The sequence below is a fragment of the Trichosurus vulpecula genome, chromosome 2, assembly GCF_011100635.1.
Source record: "Trichosurus vulpecula isolate mTriVul1 chromosome 2, mTriVul1.pri, whole genome shotgun sequence".
Taxonomy (NCBI): domain Eukaryota; kingdom Metazoa; phylum Chordata; class Mammalia; order Diprotodontia; family Phalangeridae; genus Trichosurus; species Trichosurus vulpecula.
In genome coordinates, this window is record NC_050574.1 from 124446127 (window position 1) to 124470067 (window position 23941).

The window sequence follows — 23941 nt, forward strand, 5'->3', positions numbered from 1 at the left end:
TAAAAGGCAATAATAAAGATTCAGAAGACCCAAGAATCCAAAAAGAATGAAATCTTGGAATCAGGATAGACAGAATCACCATCAATCAGCCAATAAGCCTTTATTAAGCATCTTCTAAATGTACCAGGCACAGTGTTAAGCCCTGGGGATACCAAAGAGGCAAAAACATGGTCCAGCTGGCCCTCAAGAAGCTCACGTTGGGATGGAGTAGATAACATTCAAACAGTGATGCACAAAGAAGATATATACTGAGTAGACAGTGTGACATATGAAAAGTTCTAGAGAGACATAGTTTCTGGAGAATTTATCATTATATTAATAATGCTGGCATATTATTAATAAAAGGCTGTCTCTCTTAGACCAAAGACAAATCACGGAACCCACTCAACCTTTTTATATGCCCTTGAAAAAGTAGGTGGTCCTGAGGGTGGAAATCAACTCTGATTGGTTAACAAAGAGAGAATGAATGAGAGACAGACCTATTCTAATGAGGGTCTGGGGTATGTGGCTTTGATCACTCAGTTTTTGTCAAAGAGAATTATTAGTATCCATATCATAGGTCTGACAAAAGAGAGAATCAGAATTCACATTTTCCCATACTTGTCTGAGTAAAACACAATGGTCTGAAATCCGTAAATTCACTTAAAGTTAATAATAATAATAAATAATAATAAAGTTAATAAAGTTGTCTTTTGAGTAGATCTGAGTAACCTACATGGGCTAGTTTCTGAATGAGGAAGTAGAAAAGGGGGACAACCTTGGGCCTAATACAATAATTAGTTACAAAACACAAGAGAGAAATAATCATTTCTCTCAATAGAAAGTAATCTTAGAGGGAAGGGAAGGGGGAAGGATGTAAACAAAAGGAGCATTGTGAACGGGAAGGTGGGGTAGGGAACAGGGGCTCGGCTGTGATGAGGCATTTCCCAGAAAAGGGGGATTCCATCTAGAAACCAGACACTACCTTGTATGAGAGAAAGGGAATTTTCATTTCCCCAGGCTGGGCTCAACCTTGAGGTTATGAATACTACACTTGTATTCCCAAGTCCATTGCCTGATCGTCAGTAGTTTCGGGCTAATGATTCCATAAAAGCAGGGGAGGGGGGAGAGGAAAGTGTGTCTGGGAAAGGCCTTCTGGGTCTTGAAGGAAGCCAAGAGGTGAAGGTGTAGAAAGAAGAGTATTCCAGGCATAGGGTGCAGCCAGGCAAAGGCATGAAGTCTAGATATAGAGTGCGGTATCCAAGGAATAACAGCGTAGTTTTCTACCCTGTTGAATGATGAGGTTAGACTCTATGATTTCTAAAGACCTTCCCAGCTGACATTTAATGCCAAATTTTCTATGTTGTACATAGATAGAGTGCAAGGGGGGAGTCAAGTGCGACAAGACTGGAAAGGGAGGAAGGATGGCCAGGTTATGAAGAAAGCTTTAAATGCCAAGCAGAGTGGTTTTTTTTAATGCTGGAGGGAATAGGGAGCCACTCATCATATAGGGGAATGACATGGTTGGACCTAGGCTTTAGAAACATCACTTTGGCAGCAGAGCGGAATGTGTCACAGCTGGGAGATGCCTTTGATTAGGGAATGTAGCATGTTACAGCTAGAAAGTATATTAAAACATAGACTATCTGAGCTTATTAAATTAGGACTTAGAAACAGAGCTGAGAGTGATATAAAAGATAGTAGGTTAAGGGTTGGGAGAGACTTACAGGAGTGGGGAACCTGTGGCCCTCTAGGTCCTCAAGTGCAACCCTTTAACTGAATCCAAACTTCAAATCTTGAAGGCTACAGGTTACTCACCCCTTTGAACATAGAGCATAAAATGCTAGAGTAAGAGAGGATCTTGGTACATAAATTATAAGAGCTAGAAAGTACCTTAGAACAGAGGTTCTTAACCTTTTGTGTGCCATGGACCCATTTGACAGTTTGGGGAAGCCCATGGACCCCTTCTCAGAATGATATTTTTAAATGCACAAAATAAAATACATAGGATTGCAAAGGAAACCAGTTATAGTATTTTTACATATAATCAGCACAAAAATTATTTTAAAAAGTTCGTAGACCCCTTTGTTCATAGAAGATACAACATGAGAGAGGGCAGGAAATGTACAACACAGAGGGGTAGGTCTGGAGGGAGTCTTTGGGCTTTAAATGTCAGAGCTGGGAGGGTCCGGAGAGATCGTATAGTCTAATCTCATCATTTGACGGGGAAGAAAACTAAGTCTTAGAAGGAAGAATCATTTGCTCAATGTCACTGTGCATTAAGTGACAAGATGAGTTTTTTTATCCTCAGATTCACTCTAAATTGTTGGGGATTTCTTGGTGAAGTTGGTTTGAAGTTATAGGAGTGGGCTCTGGCCGGAGGGGTGGGGGAGGGGCAGGTTCCAAAAGATTAGGGGATGAGTGGTGGGCTCAAAGAATTTGGCCTGGAAATAGGGCCTTGCCTGGAACCATGAGTCAGGACAGAGCAGGTAGTGATTACAGTGCCATCTTGCGTCTGGCCTGAAAATATGCTTGTAAAGGTACAAGAAGATTCTTCTTTCTATATGGGATTTGGCCTTAAATTAAGTTAAAGGATTTCCTTTTTGAGGGAATCAGTTATTCCATAGTGTATTTCCTCTTCCTCACCTCATCACTTAGCTCACCAACACCCTTTCCAGAGGGACAAATAGATACCAGCCAGTCAATGAGACAATTCCCATCAATTCAAAAATCAGAACAACTCACCTTGGCCTATTGATCAACAGAAACATTGGCAAAAAATGTCTCCTTCTTTACTGGTATTTATTGGCCTCTTTGGTTCTAGATCACATGATTCTGGGCCTCAATTTTCTCTTACGTCAAATAAGAGAATATTTATTAAGTACTTAGCACAGTGCTTGGCACAATGGGACTAGATAGTAGATAGTTCTGCCATTTTATGTTCTAAGTTCCCTTTCGGCTATGACATTCTACATTCTAGGTTCCTTTCTAGCTCTGACATTTTCCAGCTCTATGAACCCAAGGACCTACGCACATGCCATTTCCTACAGAAGGCTTTTACATGTTGTTTCCTGCCGAGTAGAATGTAAGTTCTTTGAGGGCAAAGCCTGCTTTTGTATTGTCTTTGGATTCCTAGCATTTAGCATAGCTCCTGGAACCTAGTAGGTCTTTAATGAATGCTTGCTAAAATGGAAGTAGATCGGCATTGCACCCTAGGTTCAAGGAGTCATCTAATGATTATTTTCACTATTTTTTTTCCTCTTTGAGAGTGCTGGGCAATGCTGGACTGGGAAGAGTTACAAGTGGAGGACAGGCTTGGAGGGATGAGGGAGGGTGGGGCACTGGGCTGGGGCTACCCCTGGAGACATTTAGTTTTAGGTTGATTCTCCTATGCATAGCTGCCAGGGACCTTCCTTCTCTTTCTTTTTTCTTTTTTCATTCTTTGCTTTTTTAATGTATTTTGTTTAGTATTCTTTTCTTTTTAAAATTCTGAGTTCCAAATTCTCTCCTTCTCTCCCTCCGGCCCTTCCTCCACCCATTGAGCAGGCAAACAAAATGATATCAATTAATTTATACATGTGAAATCATACAAAACATTTCCATATTAGCCATATCTCCAAAAAAAAAGCAAAAAAACAGAAAATAATACGTCTATTTACACTCCGAGTTTATCAGTTCTCTCTCTGGAGGGAGATAGCGTTTTTTTCATCATGAGTCATTTGGAAATGTCTTGGATCATTATATTGATCAGAGTAACCAAGTCTATCACATCCCTTCATTTTTTTTTGAGATCATTCCAGCATAATAGATTCATACACATGTCATCTGTCTATGTAGACTTTTTCTAACTGCTCCAGTAATGATAAAGTTCTTAGGAGTTAGATGCATCATCTTCCATAAAGGATTATAAACAATTTAACTTTATTGAGTCTCTTATGGTTACTCTTTCATGTTTACCTTTCTATGCTCCTTTTGAGCCTTGAGTTGGAATGTCAGATTTTCTATTCAGCTCTGTTTTTTTCATAAGAAATGCTTAGAAGTTCTCTATTTCATTAAATATCCATTTCCGCCTGAAAGATAATATTCAATTTTGCTGGGTAGGTTATTCTTCATTGTAATCCTAGCTCCTTTGCCTTCCAGAACATCATATCCCAAGCCCTTTGCTCCTTTAATGTGGAAGATGCTAAATCTTGTGTGATCCTGATTAGGGCTCCATGACATTTGAATTGTTTCTTTCTGGCTGCTTGCAACATTTTTTCCTTGACCTGGAAGCTCTGGAATTTGGCTGTAATATTCCTGGGAGTTTTCATTTTAGGATCTCTTTCAGGAGGCGATCCATGGATTCTTTTAGTTTCTATTTTTACCCTCTAGATCCAAGATATTAGGGAAGTTATCCTTTAAAATTTCTTGAAATATGATGTTTAGGCTCTTTTTTTGATTATGGCTTTCAGGTAGTCCAATAATTGTTAAATTCTCTCTCCTTGATCTACTTTCTAGGTCATTTGTTTTTCCAAAGAGATATTTCACATTTTCTTTATTCTTTTAAATTCTTTCAACTTTGTTTTATTGTTTCTTGATGTCTCATGAAGTCATTAGCTTCCATTTACCCAGTTCTAATTTTTAAGGAGTTCTTTTCTTCGGTGAGATTTTGTACATCTTTTCCTATTTGGCCAATTCTGCTTTTTAAGGACTTCTTTTTTTTTCAGTGAATTTTTGTGCCTTTTTGACATTAAGTCAATTCTGTTTTTTAAGATGTTACTTTTTCAGTATTTTTCTTTGTGCCTCTTTTACCAAGCTGTTAATTCTATTTTCATAATTTTCTTGCATCACTCTTATTTCTTTGCCCAATTTTTCCTCTACCACTCTTACCTTTTTCTTTAATGCTTCCAAGAATTCTTGTTGGGCCTGGGTTCGACCAGCATTTTTCCCTTTAAGGTTTACTGTCTGTAGCTGTTTTCACATTGTTGTCTTCTTCTGAGCTTATGTCTTGGTCTTTCCTGCTACAGTAGTAGTTTTTTATGATCAAGTCTTTTTGTTGTTGTTTGCTCATTTTTCTAGACTATTTCTTGACTTTGAACTTGACATTAAAGTTGGGCTTTACTCCCCTGGAGGTGGGAAAGCACTGTCTCAAGCTTCAGGCTTTTCTGTGCCGCTGTCCTGGGGGTCTGAAGGTGCTTCTAAGGTGGTGTGATGTGAGGAAAAGTGTGGTCACTGTTGTTGTGGTCTGTGCTCTGGTCTCTACCTAAGAAGGACCCCTGCTCCCCTGCAGCTACAAGCACTAAGGCTTCTCTAGAATGGGACTGTGAGGGAACCTGACAACAGCGTCTCTAGAAGCAGTAGCAGCGGGCCTTAGAGGTGGGTGCAACAGTGGCGGTGGCAGTGACGGCAGCAGCTTTAGTAGCTCTCAGCCCAGAGACAGTGAAGGGGGTCAGACAACCAGTGAGAAATAAATGACAAGGGACCCTTTGCTGGCTCTGGGAGCAGCCAGCACTGATTGGCAACTCTATTGCTCATATGCAGTTCTGGGTAAGAGGGCTAAGAAGAATGCTTGTGGTCAGTCACAAAGGAGCAGGGGCCCTGCTTACAGTTTATTTTAATGTAGGTGCAATTATTAGGTTATCTGTCATATTACATTATCTAAGTGTTTGCTTTACGTCCTTTAAGATACATTTAAAAAAAAACAAACCTAACACAGCAAGTACAAACGTGAGGAAGAAAAATAAAAGCATGCTACCCAATCAAATTTCCACATTTCAGCAATACTTTACTCATTCATTTAGTAAAGTTTTAAGAAATATCATAATAACATGAGCTTGAAATATCTGTAGGCATTTTCATTGATACTCAGCTCATGACGTAGTACTGGTGATGTTGTGAACAGCAGGGAAACAGGGGCTGCCAAGGGGCCAACTAAGGAGGCACCCGAGCCTGCTTCTTTCCACAGGAACACACCAAATAGTGACAGGATGTTCTTCAAGCGCACTTGCAGGGTGGCTGGCATCATCACGCCACATATCTGTATTCATCTGCCGATGCTCGGCTTCTTGCAACACACTGTTTGTCTATCAGAACGCCAATGCACTTCTTAATCATTGCTAATGCTCTTGACTGACTGATGACCTCCTGAATACATTATGCCCAAACACTTTTTGAGCTTTCGTGACACGGACTATAGCAGCGTGGAGGTACATTTTCCTGCCTTTATCTGCGGCACCACAGGTCTGCCCCTGTGGTGGGTCTTTTTGCATTGACGTGGTAATTTTAAATTTTATTCTTTTAGGCTGAAGTTCATATTTGATGAAAAAGTAGAGTCTGCATCTATGTCTTCCTTTTCTGAATCATGGTTAATCATTTTCTGATTTGATAGTTTTTGCCAATTCCTTTTCATTCATCTATGTTCTTGTCATGGAGCTCTTTGAAAATGATGGCTCCATTATCATGAAAAGTAATCTTGGGGAGGGGGGAGGAGGAAAGGAAAGAGGAGGGAAAATTTACAATTCAAAATAAAAAAAGCAAATGTTGAAAACTAAAAAGAAATTTGTCAATTAAAAAATTTTAAAAACTAAAAAAGCAAGTCGTACTGCCATGTGGCATGTCATCACCGTGCCCAAGCAGGGTTTGGACAAATAATTCATTTTAACTTCACCTGCATGAAAATAAGATAACCATGTAAGTTTGCCTTCTCTGAAATGCTGACCATAAAATAATTCAAACATCTGTACACTTTTTTCCTCGTTCCTGAGACGTGGCAAATGTAGAGGAAGAAGCCTGAGTAGTTTGTAGGATGTATATTTGAAAACAAATTCCCAAATCAATTACGGTGTCCTGAATTTGTTGTTGAGATCAGCACTGATGTTCATGTCTCTATACGGTCAGTGGAGTTTGCTTGTAAACTCAGATCCACGGGCTTACTTTAATTTGTTGATCAAGGCTTCATCAGAATCCATAGACATACACAGGCTGTGAATTAAACGTTTGGCGAATATTCTGGAATAAAACTTTGGAAAAACATCTTTATCATCAATATATTTGAAAACAGTAATGAAGCTGGTAGCCTTGTCTTCCACTTCATTTTCAGTCATTCCTTTTGTGGATTTTTTTTTAGCAAGTTGTCATAGCACTTGGTCAGTAGCTCAGATGCTTTGCAAACAGCTTTGGGTTCTTTATAGTTTACTCTGCACATCAGAGCCTTATCTGGGGCACTCATGAAGTGTTGATCACCATTCAAAACAGTGTTGATAAGTTGGGCAAATTTACCATGTACCTCCAAAACCGAATCCAGAAATTGAGTTGGCATATTTTTCTGAGAAAGATTACCCATTGCTCTAAGACCCTCATCGTGAGTATGGTTCTGCAGTTCTTGAACCATATGAGGTAAACTACTTGACACAGCATGAAACAAGGTGTACATATTTGCCATGCCCCTTCTTTTCTCTCATTGGATAATATTGTGATATTCTGCATGTAGGAACTATAAATGGTCTGCTACCATTTGCTACTGACATTCATGAATCACTTTACTGTATGAACTTGGATGTAAATATTTTCTACATCACGTTTTTTCATCTTTTAATCTACCTAGAACTTTTTCCCTATATTGCGAACAGCTTGATTCTTGTAATAGATTTGAAGTTTCTTGTTTATAATACTCCCCTGTTTCAGTCAGAAAAGACAACTCAAGAATTTCCTGATAAAACTTTAAGGGGAATTTTTTCTTCTGTTGTTCAACATGAACAAAGGAGTTAATAACCAACCCCATGGATTACTTTTTGATTTGGTTCTTCCCCACAGTGCTCATTTTTTATTTCTTGAAGGAGCATTTGTATGAGGATTGCCTGAAGTGGCTCAATCATCAACTTTCTCCACATGTCCAATGCTAAGCTCTCCTATTTCCATACGTGGTTCATTCATATTTACACGGCCATAACCATACTGAAGGTTAGCTTCCACCAGTTTATTCTTCTTAATAAATTGTGTGTTGAGATACTTGTATAAACAGTCCATATAGTCTGTCCTCTTGCTATATTCTTCCTAATACCTATGATACACAACCAATATTTATTCTTCAAATCCAGAACTCTCTTGTGCAGATGGCATACATGATTTTCCAAAAAAAAAAAAAATTGTAGTCTCTGTGTAAAGTCTTTCACCAGGAGGTTCAGGATAGGGCACATATAAAGCATAAATGTCTGAAAAGTGATCATTCCAAGGTGCTCTTTCAACATAATCCAACATGATTGTCTTTAAGAGTTTGTTCCATATTGCATCAAAATCCACTATTCTTGGTCTCAGAGACATTGTGGGAGTTTAGTGTTGAGATCTGTGTGGAGAGGCCTGGAGAGCAGTGCAGAAGCAGGGAAGGCTAGGCCAGGACAGGGCTGTCAGCTGGGCCCCTTCCTGACAGCACCATGGCTGCACTGCTCTGGAGGCGCAGGCCCCACGGGGGAGTGGAGGCCCCAGAGAAGGGGAGTTCCAGCACCAGGAGAGGGGGAAGGGGGGCAGGGGCCTACTGGGGTGTCCCTGCATGCCCCCTAGGTTGTCTTTGGCTGGAAAAATGTCTCAATCCGACCTTTTGTTGACTTTGCTGCTCCAAAACTTTATTTGAGGAGTTATTTTAAAGTTGTTTAGAGGGGAATATTGGGAGAGTTCAGCTGGGTTGCTGCCTGTATTCTGCCATCTTGGCTTCACCCCACCCCTTTCTGCTCTTCCCCATTTGTTTTATAGGATTTTCATCCAGGTCAGACCCCCTAACCCTGGGTACCCCTTCTCTAATTTTTCACAGAGGTTCCCAAACTTATTTCGCTTACTGCTTCCTTTTCAAAAAAAAGTTACTCAGTGCCCCCCTGGAAATCTACTTTCTTTAACCCATTAATGATTTTTTTGAAATTTGTGTCATTTCAAAAAAAAACATAAAAAATATACATATGTATTAAAAGGATACATCTCAAATTTAATAATTTATTGTAAATTTGTGGGTTTTTTCCTGCATAGAAATTTCAATAACACAATATTGCATTATGTAACTGTATAGCAGGCCTGCCCAACTGCAGCCCACCAAAGGATTTTGAGGGGCCTGCGTTTTTGGGGGGCCAACTGAAATCCCTTTGTGTGCCTATGGGCCTTGGCCACAGGTTGTGCAGGCCTGCTGTATAGTATGGTACTGTAAACAAGTCATTACATGCACATATTTCTGAGGATGCATGCTGGACTTCCCAACAATGTGCAACATGCTCACCTGCCAACAACTTGCTTGTTAAGTGGACTTGACCACTGATGGGTTGTAACTTGCATTTTATGTGTTTATTTGGAAGACAATGTACAACTATAACTCTTATAAAATAGATGAAACATGTATGAATGGTTTTTCAAAAATTTCCTCTTCTTTCTTCTTTTCTTATGCTTCCACTGCCCTGTTATTTTTATTCAATGCTCCCCAATTGCACCTGAGGCTACTACTGCCCCCCTGGATCAGTCCAGTGCCCCTCAGGGGGTGTTATCACTTTGGGAACCTGTGCATAGTAATTCACTTAGAGATCTCATCAGCTTCCTTGGATTCAATTAACGTCTCTATACAGATGATTCTCACATCTGTTAGTCTAGCCTTGACCTCCAGTCTCACATCTTCAGCTTCCTGTTGGACATCTCAAACTAGATGTTCAGTAGACAGACTCCTCTCAACAAACAGGTCCTAGACTGAACTCATCTCCACCCTCCCTCCTCTCCTTCTAACTCCTCTATTACTGCTAAAGGCAACTCCATCCTCCCAGTTCCCCCCAGGCCTGGCACCTAGATGTCACCCTCCCTCCTGCTCTTGTACCACTATACCCAGTCAGTTCCTAAATCCTGTCATTTCTACCTTTGAAACATTTCTCCTATAGACCCCTTTCTCTCATGTAATGGTGCTATCATCCTGGCATAGGCCCTCCTCACCATCCCCCTGGAACATTACAGTAGCCTCCTGGTTGGCTTCCACGATTCTGGTCTCTTCCCTATCCTCCACTCAGGTGTCAAACTGATCTTCCCAAAATACACATCTGACCAAGTCACTTCCCTATTCAGTAAACTCTGTTGTCTTTCTATCACCTCCATGATCAAATATAAAATTATCTGTGGTTTCTGTTTTTTTTTTTAGGCTGTCAGGGTTGAGTGACTTGCCCAGGATCACATTCCTATTAAATGTCTGAAGCTGGATTTGAACTCAGGTCTTCCTGACTTAAGGACCTGTAGTCTATCCACTGTACCACCTAGCTGCCCCCTCTGTATGCCTTTTAGAGCTCTTCACAAGATACACTATCTCTCTACTCTGTACATTTTTACTAGAAGTCCCCCATGCCTGGAATTCTCTTCCTCCTCATCTCCACCTTCTGTATTCCTACATCCTAGCTTAAATAGCATCTTCTCCAAGAAGCCTTTCGGTATCTCCCTTAAAGCTTTTGCTTTAAGATTATCTTTAATTCATCTGTATGGCTTATTCATATGTAGTTATTTGCATGTTGTCTCTCCCATTAGACTGTGTACTCCTTGAAGCAGAGATTGTTTTTTGTTTTGGGGTTGGGTTTTTTTTTTTGCCTTTCTTTGTACCCCCAACACTTAGCACAGTGCCTGCTGTGTAGTCGGCACTTCATAAGAATGTGTTCATTGACACAGGCTCTTACAAAGCGTCTCTGTGGAAAAGGCTAGACAATCATCTCTCATCTTGGTTCCTTCCAGGATTTTAGAATTTAGAGCTGGTAGGGCTGGTAACCCAGTCCTTTCCTTTTTGTTGTTAAGTTTCATTGGTTCCTTTTTTTTTTTAACAAAGTAGTAATTTCCTGATATCCTCCCTCCTCATCCACCCACCTGTTGAACCTTTTCCCCTAACAAAGTAAAGATAACCCTGACACCTGGTCATCCAGCCTCCAGCTGAAGACCTCTAGCAAAGGGGAGCTCACTACCAAGAACGGCCCATTTCGCTTGAGCGGATCTATTAGGAAACTGTTCCCCTAAGTCAGCTTCTCTTAGGTTTCTAGTCAAGCAACCACGTTTACTCTGTGCCCAACTTTGGGACTAGTTTCTACACTTCCCTTTCCTCCAGCCATCGGCACTTAAAAGCCTTGTGCTAAAGGGACTGTCATTCACAGGATATTAGGAGTTCAGGGTTGGGAGGGCCCTTTTGTTGTTTAGTCATTTTCAGTCTTGTCAGACTATCCATGACCCCAGTTGGGGTTTTATTAGCAGAGATACTGGAGTGGTTTGCCATTTCCTTTTCCAGCTCATTTTACAGTTGAGGAAACTGAGGCAAACAGGGCTAAGTGACTTGCCCAAGGTCACACAGCTAGTAAGTGTCTGAGGCTGGATATGAACTCAGGAAGATGAATCTTTCTGACTCCAGGCCCACCATCCTATCCACCTAGCTGCCCCGTGAGGGACCTTAGAGATCATCTGATCCGGTCTCATTTTAGAGAGGAGGAAATGGAGACTCTCAAGAGATTAAAATGAAGGCCTGTGTGAAATCCCAGGATAAGCTCAGTCAGGGCACTGGGGACATTTATGAATGGAGAGGCCTCAGAAAAGCCTGAAGATGCTGAGATCCTTCCTAGGATATCAGTCTCATCCCCTGCCCTGGCTAGCTGCTGGCCTTCTGAAGTGCTAAACCAGGGGTAGGGAACCTGTGGCCTCAAGGCCATATGTGGCCCTCTAGGTGAGGCCCTTTGACTGATTCCAAACTTTGCATTACAAACCCCATTAATAAAAGAATCTGTTTTGTAAAACTTGGACTCAGTCAAAAGGCCACACCTGAGGACCTAGAAGACCACTTGTGGCCTCGAAGCAACAGGTCCCCCACCCCTGTCAAACCTCCTGAACTCTGCACCTGAGGAAAGTGATTGCCACTGTCCTCTGCTGTGGTCCCCATTCAGCTCACTACATCCCCCATCTCCACTCTCTCTGGGGTTGCTCATTTGTGCCAGTGAACCCTGTATGGTCCCTGCCCTCCATATGTCCCACTTCATGAAGTCTCAGCACAGGGAAGCAACTGTCTCCATCCTGATCCCTCCTCTTTTTCCCTGTCTCTCCTCTCATTCAAAAGTCTCTACCATCTCATGCACTACATCATTTCTCCTGGGCTTGCCCTCAGCCCAGATGAGTCCCCTGAGGCTGTGTTACCAGCTCATGGCGGGATTATGCTTCTAAAGACAAGGCTTGGCCTGTGAATTGGGTTGAATTATTCTAATTGCAGGCAGTTAGGTGGCGGAAGTGGATAGAATTCCTGGCCTGAAGTCAGGAAGATTCATCTTTCTAAATTCAAATCTGGCCTCAGACACTTACTAGCTGGGTGACTCTGGGCAAGTCACTTAACCCTGTTTGCCTCAGTTTCCTCATCTGCAAAATGAGATAAAGAAGGAAATAGCGCTCTAGTACCTTTGCCAAGAAACCCCAAACAGGGTCACAAAGCGTCAGACACGACTGAACAACAATTCTAATTGCAAGGTAATAGGAACTATCCCTTAATTTAACTGCGTTTCCCTCTTCTTCCCTCTCTGTGTTGAGAGATGGAGTCTCATAAGTTGTAGAGCATGAAGACTCCAGAACATGTTAACTGAAAGGGACCTTAGAACACAGAATGTCACAGATGGAAGGAACCTTAGAACCAAAATGGCAGAGCTGATTTAGAAATCACCTAGTCCAGGGGTTCTTACCCTTTTGTGTGTCATGGACCCCATGAGAGTCAGTCTGGTGAAACCTATGACCCTCTTCTCAGAATCATATTTTTAAATAATTGAAGGAAATGCTAAATTTTAGTGAGAGGTGAGTGAAAGGACATGATTTTTTTTTTTTCCTGTCCAAGTTCATGGAACTTTCCCAAAATCTACACACAGACTCTATCCTCTGTATCCTGTTAGGCCTACCTTTGCAATATCTCCTGTATGATCCCCTTCTCTCCTTTGACACTGCCACCATCCTGGTACAGGACCTTGTCACCTCACCCCTCCACTACTGCAGAAGCCTTCTGATGGGTCTCGCTGTCACTCTAGTCTATCCTTCACTCAACTGTCAAATTGTATTTCCTAACGTGCACATCTGACCATTATCATTCCCCTATTTCATAAACTCCACTATCTACCTACCACCTCCATGATCAAATATAAAATTCTCTATTTGACTTTTAAAGACTTTCATAACTTGGTGCCTCCTACCTTTTCAATCTTCTTATCCCTTATTCTTCACCCCACATACTCTGTGCCCCAGTTCTTGTTAAATGTAATTGTTCATCTAATATTTCTTATTTAAAAAACTGGATTTGCATATCAAACGCCCTGTTTGCTTCTGCTTTATTTTGAAAGAAATCCTCCCTTAAAAAACAATCTATCTTTTTTCCTCTGGTGTTTTAAGCATGCATTGCAGCATGTATTATTTTGGGGTTCTTTTCAGAATTTCATATTTTAATATTTCTCTGATTTCTCATAAATAGGGAGTAGTCTTGAGTAATTTGGATTTTTTCTTATTATATGATGCTCTTTCTTCTGGTTACTTACAATATTATTTTTACTTAAAACAAGAGTTCATTGGTTTGATTACGAGGTTTCTTAGTGAATTAAATCTGAGGTATCTTTTTGTCAACAGTCTATAGATTCTGTCATATCTATTTTTCTTTTCCGATACATCTGGGCAATTTTCCAGGAAGATTTTTTGAATTATAGTCTTCAGACTTTTTGTTTCATTGTGTTTTTCTGGGAGGCCTACTACCCTTTGACAGTCTCTTCATAAGACAGTTTGCTAACCTTGCATTCCTTGCCTAAATATAGCGGACCAAACGAGTTATCAGTTACTTAGGAACTTCTTGGTAGCTAGGTGAGTCAGTCAATGGTTAAACATGGAGCCCCTTTTGTCAGAGAGGGCCTAGCAATAGGCCAATCCTATCTTCATATAGTATCCTATCTTCAGGCACAATTCCTTGGCTTGTAGAGACCATATATGTTCTTCAATTTTGTTATTTAAAAAAAATTGTTCAATTAATTTTTCTTCTAACTACACTTGTGTTCTAAAAATGTGGTTTAAAATGAGTTTTTCTGCTGTTATCTTTTTCAGAGAATCTATGATTTTGGAGAGTTTCTCCATTGTTTGTCCTAAATTCTCTGCTCTCTTTACTGTCATATTGATTTCATTCAGATCCTCAGACTTGGAAAGGACCTCAGCAGCCATTTGGTCCATACATGGGGGATCCAGAATCCACTCTACAATGCTATCAACATATGGTCATCAAGCCTTTGCTTGTAAAATTCTAGTGAGGGGAACCAACTACTTCTGAAGACAACCCATTTTATTTCTTTTTGGCTCTAATTGTTAGAAAGTTTTTTCAAGCCTGAATCACCCCTTTGCTATTGCCCCCCTAAGAACAATGGTTCTTAGTTCTTCTCTTGGATATGAAGCAGAACTTTCTTCTATATGACATTGCTACAAATATGACTCTTTCCCCCTCTACGTCTCCTCTTGCCTAGGCTAAATGTCTCCATTTTTTTCAACAGATCACCATAAGGCATTGTCTCCAATCCTGTCACCAGCCTCCTCACTGTCTTTTAGACTTCCTCCAGCTTCCCAATGACATTCCCTAAAAGTGATGTACAGGACTCCCTGTGTGATCCAACCAAGCACAGTACAGCAGAATTCACTTCCCTCAGCAAGGATGTTATGTGTCATAATGCACTCTAGAATAGTATTTGCTCTTTCGTCTTCCTTGTAATGCTGTTCATTCATGTTGAGCTTGAAGTCCATTAAATGCTCACAGGCACGTTTCCCATTGTGGTGTAGCCAAGTTTCATTACTCTATTTCTTCTTGAGAGCTCTAACTTCTATCCTAACTCATTTATCTTAAAATTTAATTTAATGATCTTTTGAATCATTCCGGAGGTTTTTGCAATTGTTCATTGCCACTTCATGGTACATAGAAGGTACTTAATAAATGCTTTTAATTGATTGATTGCTTTCTGGGGCTATTCATAGAATTTATTCTATATAATGCTTTCTTTTGCTTCAGGGATTTTCAAGTTAATTTCCCTTACTTCTTTGTAATTATTCATTGCATTCCTTGACCTTTTTTTTTTATCAACTGTGTACTCATTTCTTCTGCTTTCTCAGTTTTTCTGTTGTTTTTTTTTCTGTGATGTTTCAGCTATAATTGGCCTTTTCAGTGGAAGTTCTTTCCCTTCCATACTACATAGTTTGATGCAGGCCAGCACGGTTGGGCCTCCCTCCCAACCATGGCCTCTCACTTTCTCTCTTCCAGACCTCCAAGGTTGGGTGTAATGGAGGACAGCCTAGTAAGTCCAACCATCATGAGCTTGCACAGCATGCATTAGTATGATACAAGTCCTCACGTGGAAGAGGCTGAGGAGCCTGTTTCCAAGACAGTTTCAATAATGTATAATGGAAGTGCCTTGAAGAAACTTTTGGAACAGGAAAAGATATTCTATAATTGCTTGTGATCTGCTAATCACTTGGTGAATGGCAGCTTCTTAATTGGCTACAGCTGTGAAATAGAGCTGGAGAATCCTTCAAAGGGCCTTAGTTATCCACTACTCTTGCCTCTTGGATGGACCTCTGCTCTTGGTTTCACTCATTAGGAAAGGAATGCTGTAAGAGGTCTTGGTTCCTCTCTCTCCAAAGTCAACATGTGGCCTTGTGAATACAGTCTTGGTTCTTTGTCTGCCTCAGAGTTCTCTTTGGAGAAGTTGGAGACTGTGGACTGGTAAATTTTGAAAGGTCAGGAGGATGAGTGACTTGATGTCCTGGAGTTGAGTACAAGCCAGGTTTTTGCAGCCCAAGGAACAGCAACAGTTCCTTGAGGATGCCAGCTGCAGTGCTCCTTCAGGACCTAGCCCCATGGTAGCTGAGACAAAGACTCCTTTAGCAACAATAGATCTGACCTTGGTGTGACCAATGCTACATAGAACCTATATAAATTCTGAGCCCACTATCCCCAGGGACCATAGTAATATAAGGGAGAGTAATCTTCCTGAGATATTGGGGGAAAATGCTTGACCTTCTGTTCTAGACATATCTTTGAAGTAAATATCCCTTTGTAAAATTGGTCAAATGGTGGTTAACAGTAGAAGGAACATACCTGGAACACTGAGGACATTAAACAAGAGACATCCCAATCTTTCAAGGGTACCCCTAGAAACCTGAATAGGGCATGTAGTGACATGATTCTGGGACAGTGGGACTAGAGCCATACTGAAGACAACTCCAAAAGGCAGCTATGGTTGGATTTGTACTGTGCCTTTCAATGGACTTTTCTGATGAAAGTTCCTTCCCTTCCGTACTAGGTGACATAAAGCACAGAGCACTTGTCATGGAGTCATAAGACTCATGATTGAATCCTGCCTTAGTTGCTGACCAGCTATGTGATCCTGGGCAAGTCACAACTTCTTTTATCATCAGTTTCCACAGCTGTAAAGTGGGGATAAAAATGGCAGTTACCTCATGGACTTTTTTGTGAGTATCAAATATCTATAATAATTCTTTGCAAACCTTAAAGCACCATTTAAAATTAGCTATTGTTATTGTTGTGGTACTAAATGGTGTTTTGTTGGGCCCTTCTCCGGTCCATAGTCACCTGCTTTTCTCTGGTCCACTAAAATTAGTTGAATTCATGGATTTCTATCTGTTAAGAGCATTGGAGGAGGTAGGACAAAGTCCAAAGGAATCCTCTTTAGCAATGATTCCAAGAGGTAATTTAAAATGGCATCTCAGTGGTGGGTGGGACAAAGGTAATACTAAACTAGGGGTGGTGCCCTTTTATTAAGGGGATTTGTTCTGTGCAGTTTGGATTCAGTCAAAGGACCACACTTAAGGACCTAGAGAGCCACATGTGGCCTCAAGGCCATAGGTTCCCCATCCCTGTACCAGACACAGACAGGGCCACCTTGTTTTTTCTTTAGATTTGCTCTGTGCTAAGTGATTTCCTTTCTTCCTAATCATGTTTATGTTGTTTTAGCTAGTTAGTATCTAGATAATATTTTATCTAGCCCTTATGGCTGTTTTGTAGTGGTGAGTGGAAGCTGCGTTTAGGCACAACCTCTCACTCTATCCAAACCATCAGATTTAGAGCTGGAAGGGACTTTTGAGATAATCTGGTCCAACGCTATTCCCCTCATTTTACAGTTGAGGAAAATGAGGCTCAGAGAGGTTGTGAGTTGCTTGAAATACCACAACATTTAAAATGAATGTGGGGACTAGGAGGCCAGTTATGGCAAACGGCCCCAGGAAAAAGGGGAAGGTGATTAGGGAAGGAGGTAATTGGACTAAGACCAGGAAGCCAAACAAGCCAGGAAGGTCCAAGTGAGTTGAGGCTAGAGAGAGACAAAGTTTAGAAAGTAATAAAAGGTGGAAGCTCTAAATCTAAAGGCGTAGGTCACTAGGCTTGGACCTTTTCGTTCCAACCAGACTGGATCAGTCTACCTTCTCCTGCCTCATGCACTTACATAGGCTCTCCTCCATGTTTGGAATGTACTCCTTCCCCATCTCTGCATGCTGAAAGCCTCCTCTTCCTTCAAGCTCACCATGTCTTCCAGGAAGCCCTGATCATCTCTATTCTCCTCCCTACCCTGCAAAGAATGGGAGGGAAATCTTGCATAATCTATACCTGAGCAAGAGTTTTCTTCACAGCTTCACCTGAAAAGTGGTCATCCATTCTCCACTTGATGATCTCCAGTGATAAACAAATTGCAACCTCATATGCTAGCCTATTTTACTTTGAAGGCAGATCTAATGGTTGGGAACTATTTTCCTTAAATTGAACTGAAATCTCCCTTTTCGAATGCTTCTAGTTCTGTCCCCTGGGGTCAGTGCCTGGGCCTCCTCCTGCTGGTAGGCGTTTCCCACTCTCTTTGTGCTTCTCCATGAAGTTAATACACAGTCATTTGGTGGTATGAAAAATAGAACATCACACAGCCTATCATCTCCATCCCTTGGCCCCTGCCTCTGAATCTGGGGAAGAACTGTAAATGGGGAGCCTGGGGATGGGGAAACGTTGGACTAGATGGGGACTGGCTCCCCCTCCCCCAAACTCTCTTTTGTGTAGCAGCATGATATCATGGATAAGCCATTGGACTTGCGGTCAGGAAGACCTAGGTTCATATACTGTCTTAGATGTTTACTAGTTCTGTGACCCTGGATAAATCTCCTTGTGTCTTAATGTTTTTACTTGTAAAATGATGAGGTTGGACTTGAGGAACTCTAAGGTCCCTCTAGGTCTAAATCTATGATCCGTTGGTTTGTTCATTTCCTAGATGTATGACTCTGAACAAGTCACTTCAACTCTGTGCCTTGATGGTTTCTCGAGCTATAAAATGGGGGATGATACCTGTACTACCTACACTTTATAGGGCTGCTAAGGGGACATTGTTTGATAAAACTTAATGCATCACAGAAATGGGGGGTGGAGACAGTTATTACTACAAGGGCGGGACTCAAATAAATCAATCAAATCACTCACCTGAAAACCATTAATTATAACTTAATAAATTTACACTTGTCTTAATTAATCTGAGTCTTTGATCAGTACTCAGATTCTGGAGTGGCATTGTACAGGAATGTTCAAATTTGTCTGCAGAAACCAGATTATGCCCTAAGAAATATCTATAAAATATCAAGTCAGTTTGGGCCCAAGAGATTGTTCCAGCTAAACTCCAGTGAAGGATTCAATGGGAGTAGGGGTGGGGAAGAGGAAGGAAAAGAGGTCTGAGCCTTTCCATCTTCCCATTACTATTCTAACAGTGTCTCTGGATCAGCTGATGGTAGTGTCTGCACCAGGATCCAAGGACAGCCTGGATGAACATTCAAGGCTCCACAAAGAGTCCAGCAACAAAACAAAACAAACAAAATTATACCATACCTAAAGGGAACATGCATAAGGACTTTCAGGAACTGCTACCCTTTTGCCGCACGTACTTTTAAAGTTGGAGCTCACATTCCCTTGGACTTTGTATGGACTTATGGGAGAGTGTGTCACAGGCTCTTAGGGCTTTTTAAATTTTTTTTTACTGTTTTTTACTATACTACTTTTCTAACAACCAATTGAGTCTGGCTGACTAAATGATATTAACTAATAATCATGAAGGGAAGCACACTAGTGGGGGCTTGAGCTGTAGCATTAGAAAGACATCCCTCTTGGGTAACCCGAGAACCCTGAGGTAATGTAAATAGCCATACTCTGGGGAACCAATTAGTTAGTGAGAATGGGAGTTGGGATGATAGCTCTAAAGTATGAACTACATTATTATCAAACATCTGACAAGTAGAGTCTTTCCCAAGTCTTCTTTTCTTCAGGCTTAACATTGCTAGTTCTTCCTACTTTTGTGACCTTGGATGTCACATTAAATCTTCCAGGCCAGTTTCCTCATGTATAAAATGAAGGGGTTGGCCTAGTCAATCTTTGTCCCTTCCCTCTGAATCCTTCGTTCCCATCCATTCTCCCATGGTATGGCTTTCCACTCTCTTCTTGTTTTGGCCATCATCCTCTTGGGGACACCCAGCCCTCACAATACCTGCAGACAACCTTGTAGGTAATTTGCACTCCTGGTGCAATGTTCCTTCTGTGGGACAATTTGACAACCCAACTTTGCACACCATTGTCTCTATGGGAAAATGTATTCTGTGCTCCTAGCCACCAACTTGGCAAACGTTTGGCATCTTTCCTGTCCCAGAAGGAAGCTGAGCCAATTATTTCATAGGATTTAGAAATGGCAGGGGGTGGCAGGGGAGAGACCCCAGACCATCCAGTCTGGGTTCCTAACCTTTTTCTTTTTCTTTTTTTTTTTTTGGCACAGACCCCTCTGATGAAACCTTTTCAGAAGAATTTTTTAAAAAAATTCATAATTGAAGAAAATGCTAAATTTCAGTTGAAGGTTAGTGAAAATAAAGATACATTTTTCCCCACATGAGTTCATGCTTTCCCTGAAATCTATCCACATATTCAGAGAGTCCAGGTGAAGACCCCCTGATCTAGTCCAAACTGTTCATTTTACAGATGAGACAACTGATGTCCAGAGAAGAGAAAGGACTTGACGAAGGTCACATGGGTAGTAAGTGACAAAGCTGGGTTTCTTAAGAGTTCCTAGCTCCCTTCAAGCAGGCATTACCTCTCAGAGAGGCCATGACCAGAGTGCAGAGTGGTCCTCTCACATGCCCCATGGTGTCTGTTTGTGGCCTGTCAGCCCTATTTCTATACCAAGGTGGCAGGATGAACTATGGCCATCCTCCCAATCCCACCCCCACCCCAGGACATGTTTATTTTTTTCTCTGTGTTTCTGTTTATTGACTTGTTTGAAACTTCATCATCCATGGAGTTAATACATGGTCATTTGGTAGTGAGTAAAACAGGACCTTGAACCCGTGTCCCCAGCCCTCACCCTCCCGAAACCTGGCACGAAAAGCCAGAGTCCCCAGTGAGGCAAAACCTTTGGAGTTACAGCTTGGAGAATGCGGGCAGCAGGGAGGTCAGGCTCTTTCCCCGAAGGTGAGTGGGTGGGGGAGCTGGGGCTAGACAGGGGGTATATCTGGGTTCCCCAAACCACTCCCTTACCTGTCCCTTAAAGAGGCCCCATCAGATTCACTCTGCTTTGGGGGTGGAAGTAGAAGGGACTAGGAGGTTATCTTCCTGGCAGGGCTCAGTCTGTGAGGATGGAGAGAACTCAGGAGGGAAGGAGGTTCAGTGGTTAGAATCTGGGGTGGAAGAGAGGGAGCTTGGGACTTCCAGATTTGGTTCTTGACTCCATCAGTCCCTCTCCCCTGTCCCCTAGTCATCATATGTGCCAGTGTACCAGATGCCACAGTGTGCAGGCATGATGGGAGTGGGGCTAGGGGCTCAGATGGGCCTGGAGGGGAAAGGCACCAGAAGGTTCCCAGGCCCTTCCTGCCTAACTTGACCAATGGTCAATTAGCCCAGGGCTGGGAAACCAAAGATAACCCATGTGGAACTCGCTGTGTGACCTGGATAACCCAGAGGCTTCATCACCATCATCATCATCACCATCATCACCATCATCATCATCACCACCACCATCATCATCATCACCATCATCATCATCACCATCATCACCACCATCATCACCACATCATTAGCTGCCTCCCTGATCCATCCAGGGCTCTCAAATGTCTTCCTTAAACAACATAAAATAATGAAAAGCTGCCAATGACCAGGAAAATGGCTCAGGGTGGAGGAAAGAACCTGGAGAATTTATACACAGAACCCCTGGAGAATTGAGACTCAAGAATCAATTGATTCTCCCTCACCCATCCCATCCCTCAGTGATGAGAGAAGGGGTCTAGAAAACTGAGAATGGAGCTTTCTCGAACCCTGTATAATGGACAATAGAGCTGCTTCCCTGCCTTGGATAAAGGAGAATAGAACCAGAAATGGGAGAGTGGAATCCCTGGAGCACAGGGTCCACAGTTAGAAGAAACCTCAGCAATCGTCTAGTCCGATGCCCCTCAGTTTACAGACGAGGAGATTGAGGCCCAGAGACAGGAAGGTGACTAGTTCACGGTCACACAGCAGAGTTAGAATCTGAATCGAGATTCTCTGGCTCCAGATCCAGAGCTATTTCAAATTCTAGCAGGGGACGCTGACAAGTGGAATTCATTTCTCCAGCCCTGAATTGCCATGACGGTCATAGATGTGGCATGGTGGGCTGCATGTTCTGGGCAGGGTCTGTGAAGCTGTGCCTATAGGGATGGGGGAGGAAGTGAGTGGGTTTGGAGGGTCCAGAAGGAAAGGAAGGTGCTATGAATGTGCAAAACTATTCTCTGGGGACCGAAGTGGAGATGGGGATGATGGGGGGACAAGGACATTAGGCTCCCTTCAGGAAGGTCAGTTTCAGGCATGAACTCAACACCCCTGTAGGGAAGGGATGATTCTGTGTTTCTTGCCCCCAAATCCTGCCCTTCCTATCTCCCTCACTTTCTCCTTTGCTTGCTAGGCTGGACTGGGGCATAAATAAGTGCTCTGGGAGGTACCACGAGCATCAAAAAATATACATAAATACTGTACACATGGGGAGGTGCCGTCCACGTCTCATGTGGCCTGGCTGCCTCCTCCTCTGATTGCCAGCCACCAGCCTGGGCTCCATTCACCCTTTCACCCTTAATTTTTGCCCTGTGGGGCTACCTCCCCAACTCTGCCCACAGCCTCCAGGAAGCACTTGCAATATTGCACATGGCCCTCTGGCCCGTGGCTGCCCTGGGATGAAGCCTTCCTCCTGCCCCAAGGGAGTGTGATGGGGCCTCGGTTACCTGGACAAGGAGGGAATCAGGGCAACCCTGGGAACACAGAGAGAGGGCAAGGTGAGGAGGCTGGGGCTGGCAGCGGCTGGCATGCTGCTGCCCCACAGGCCAAGGCCTCCCCATATGCGATCCGTTCTCATGCACGTGTGTGGTCCCCAGATGCACATGGAGCAGAGGATGGGGGATGCCATGAGGGGAGACGTTGGGCGCAGCCTGGCCGGTTGTGTTTCAGACACCAGTCCTTTGAGGGGCCACATGCCTGTGCCCAAGACGCCCACACACCAGTCAGCCCAAGGCCCACAAGTGCACACACCGGTGCAGAGCGGGGAGGCGGCGGGGGTGCGGGATCGTGTCCAGGTCACACCCTCCACAGGAGGAGGTGGTTTGTGCTATCATCCCGCCCCACGGTCTCACTGCTACTGCTGCTCAGTCTGAAGTCCTCATAGCCATCACCCCCGCTGATCACCAGCATCTTGGGCTTGACCAGGGCTGGGGCTGAGCCTCGGTGTCGGGAAGAATCCCTTCGTTCCAGCAGGGCCGGCTTCTCGGGACCTGGAGGGGGGAGCAGTAGAGCAATCTGGTCAATGGGAAAGAGGCAGTCCATCCCAGGCTCCCCCCAGCCAATGTTCTGTTGTTTTGGTACTTTCTGCCCCAAACCGTATCACTTCCTGCCTCCGTGGCACTTCCCATTCTGTATGTGACTTCCTGTCATTTTATAACCATTCTCCTGTCTTCTAATGTATAACTGCTTCCTGTTTCCTACATCACATTTCTCATCCTGTGTAATGGCCTCCTGCCTGCCACATATCACTTCCTGATGTGTCCAGCCTCTTCCTGTCTCCCACAAGCCATATTTCCGTCATGCATAACAATTTCCTTTACAACCATAAGCTACTTCGTGGCAGCTATGGACACCTATAATAATAACACCAATAATGATGATAATGATCATAACTAGCAATTAATTATATAGTTCTTGAAGGCTCGGGAAGCACTTTACGATGATTATCTCATTTGATCCTCACAACATCCTTGGCAGATCATTATCTCCATTTCACAGATGAGGAAACTGAAGCAAACAGAGGTTGAGTAATTGGTCCTGGGTCACACAGCTACTGAGTGAGGCTGGGTTTGGATTCAGGGCTTCCTGATAGCATAGACCACGCGCTGTGCACTATGGCACCACCTAGTGGCCTCTTCCTATTAGAAACTACTTCCAATCCCTACCAGCCATTTCCTTTCCATTTTAGTTCCTTTATTCCCTCTGGCCCTGTTCCCAACTTTTTCTGGACCATGCCCTTTCTACTTCCTTCCTTCCTTCCTTCCTTCCTTCCTTCCTTCCTTCCTTCCTTCCTTCCTTCCTTCCTTCCTTCCATCCCTCCCTCCTTCCTTCCCTCCTTTCTCTCTCCCTTCCTTCCTCCCTTCCTTCCTTTCTTTCCCTCCTTCCTTCCTTCCTCCCTCCCTTCTTTCCTTCCTTCCTTCCTTCTTTCTTTCCTTCCTTCCATCCCTCCTTCCCTCCCTCCCTCCTTCCTTCCTTCCTTCTCTCCCTCCCTCCTTCCCTCCTTCCTTCTTTCCTTCCTTTCTCCCTTCCTTCCTTCCTTTCCCTCCTTCCCTCCTTTTTTCCTCCCTTTCTTCCTTTCCCTCCTTCCCTCCTTCCTTCCCTCCTTTCTCTCTCCCTTCCTTCCTCCCTTCCTTCCTT

The 23941-nt window shown here is 42.9% G+C and overlaps 1 protein-coding gene and 1 pseudogene across 3 annotated transcripts in view; both read right to left on the reverse strand.

Annotated features, from left to right (window-relative positions):
* Positions 1-5982: 5982 nt before the first annotated feature.
* LOC118840378 lies at positions 5983-8277 on the reverse strand (annotated as a pseudogene).
* A 12724-nt stretch (positions 8278-21001) lies between these two features.
* ARHGEF17 (Rho guanine nucleotide exchange factor 17) overlaps positions 21002-23941 on the reverse strand; it is a 150873-nt gene continuing 147933 nt past the window's right edge. For all 3 annotated transcript variants that reach the window (XM_036746075.1, XM_036746077.1, XM_036746076.1), the window contains one exon: positions 21002-22794. In XM_036746075.1, coding sequence (XP_036601970.1) covers positions 22601-22794 — 194 coding nt within the window. In that variant the 3' untranslated portion in view covers positions 21002-22600. The remainder of the gene's footprint in view (positions 22795-23941) is intronic.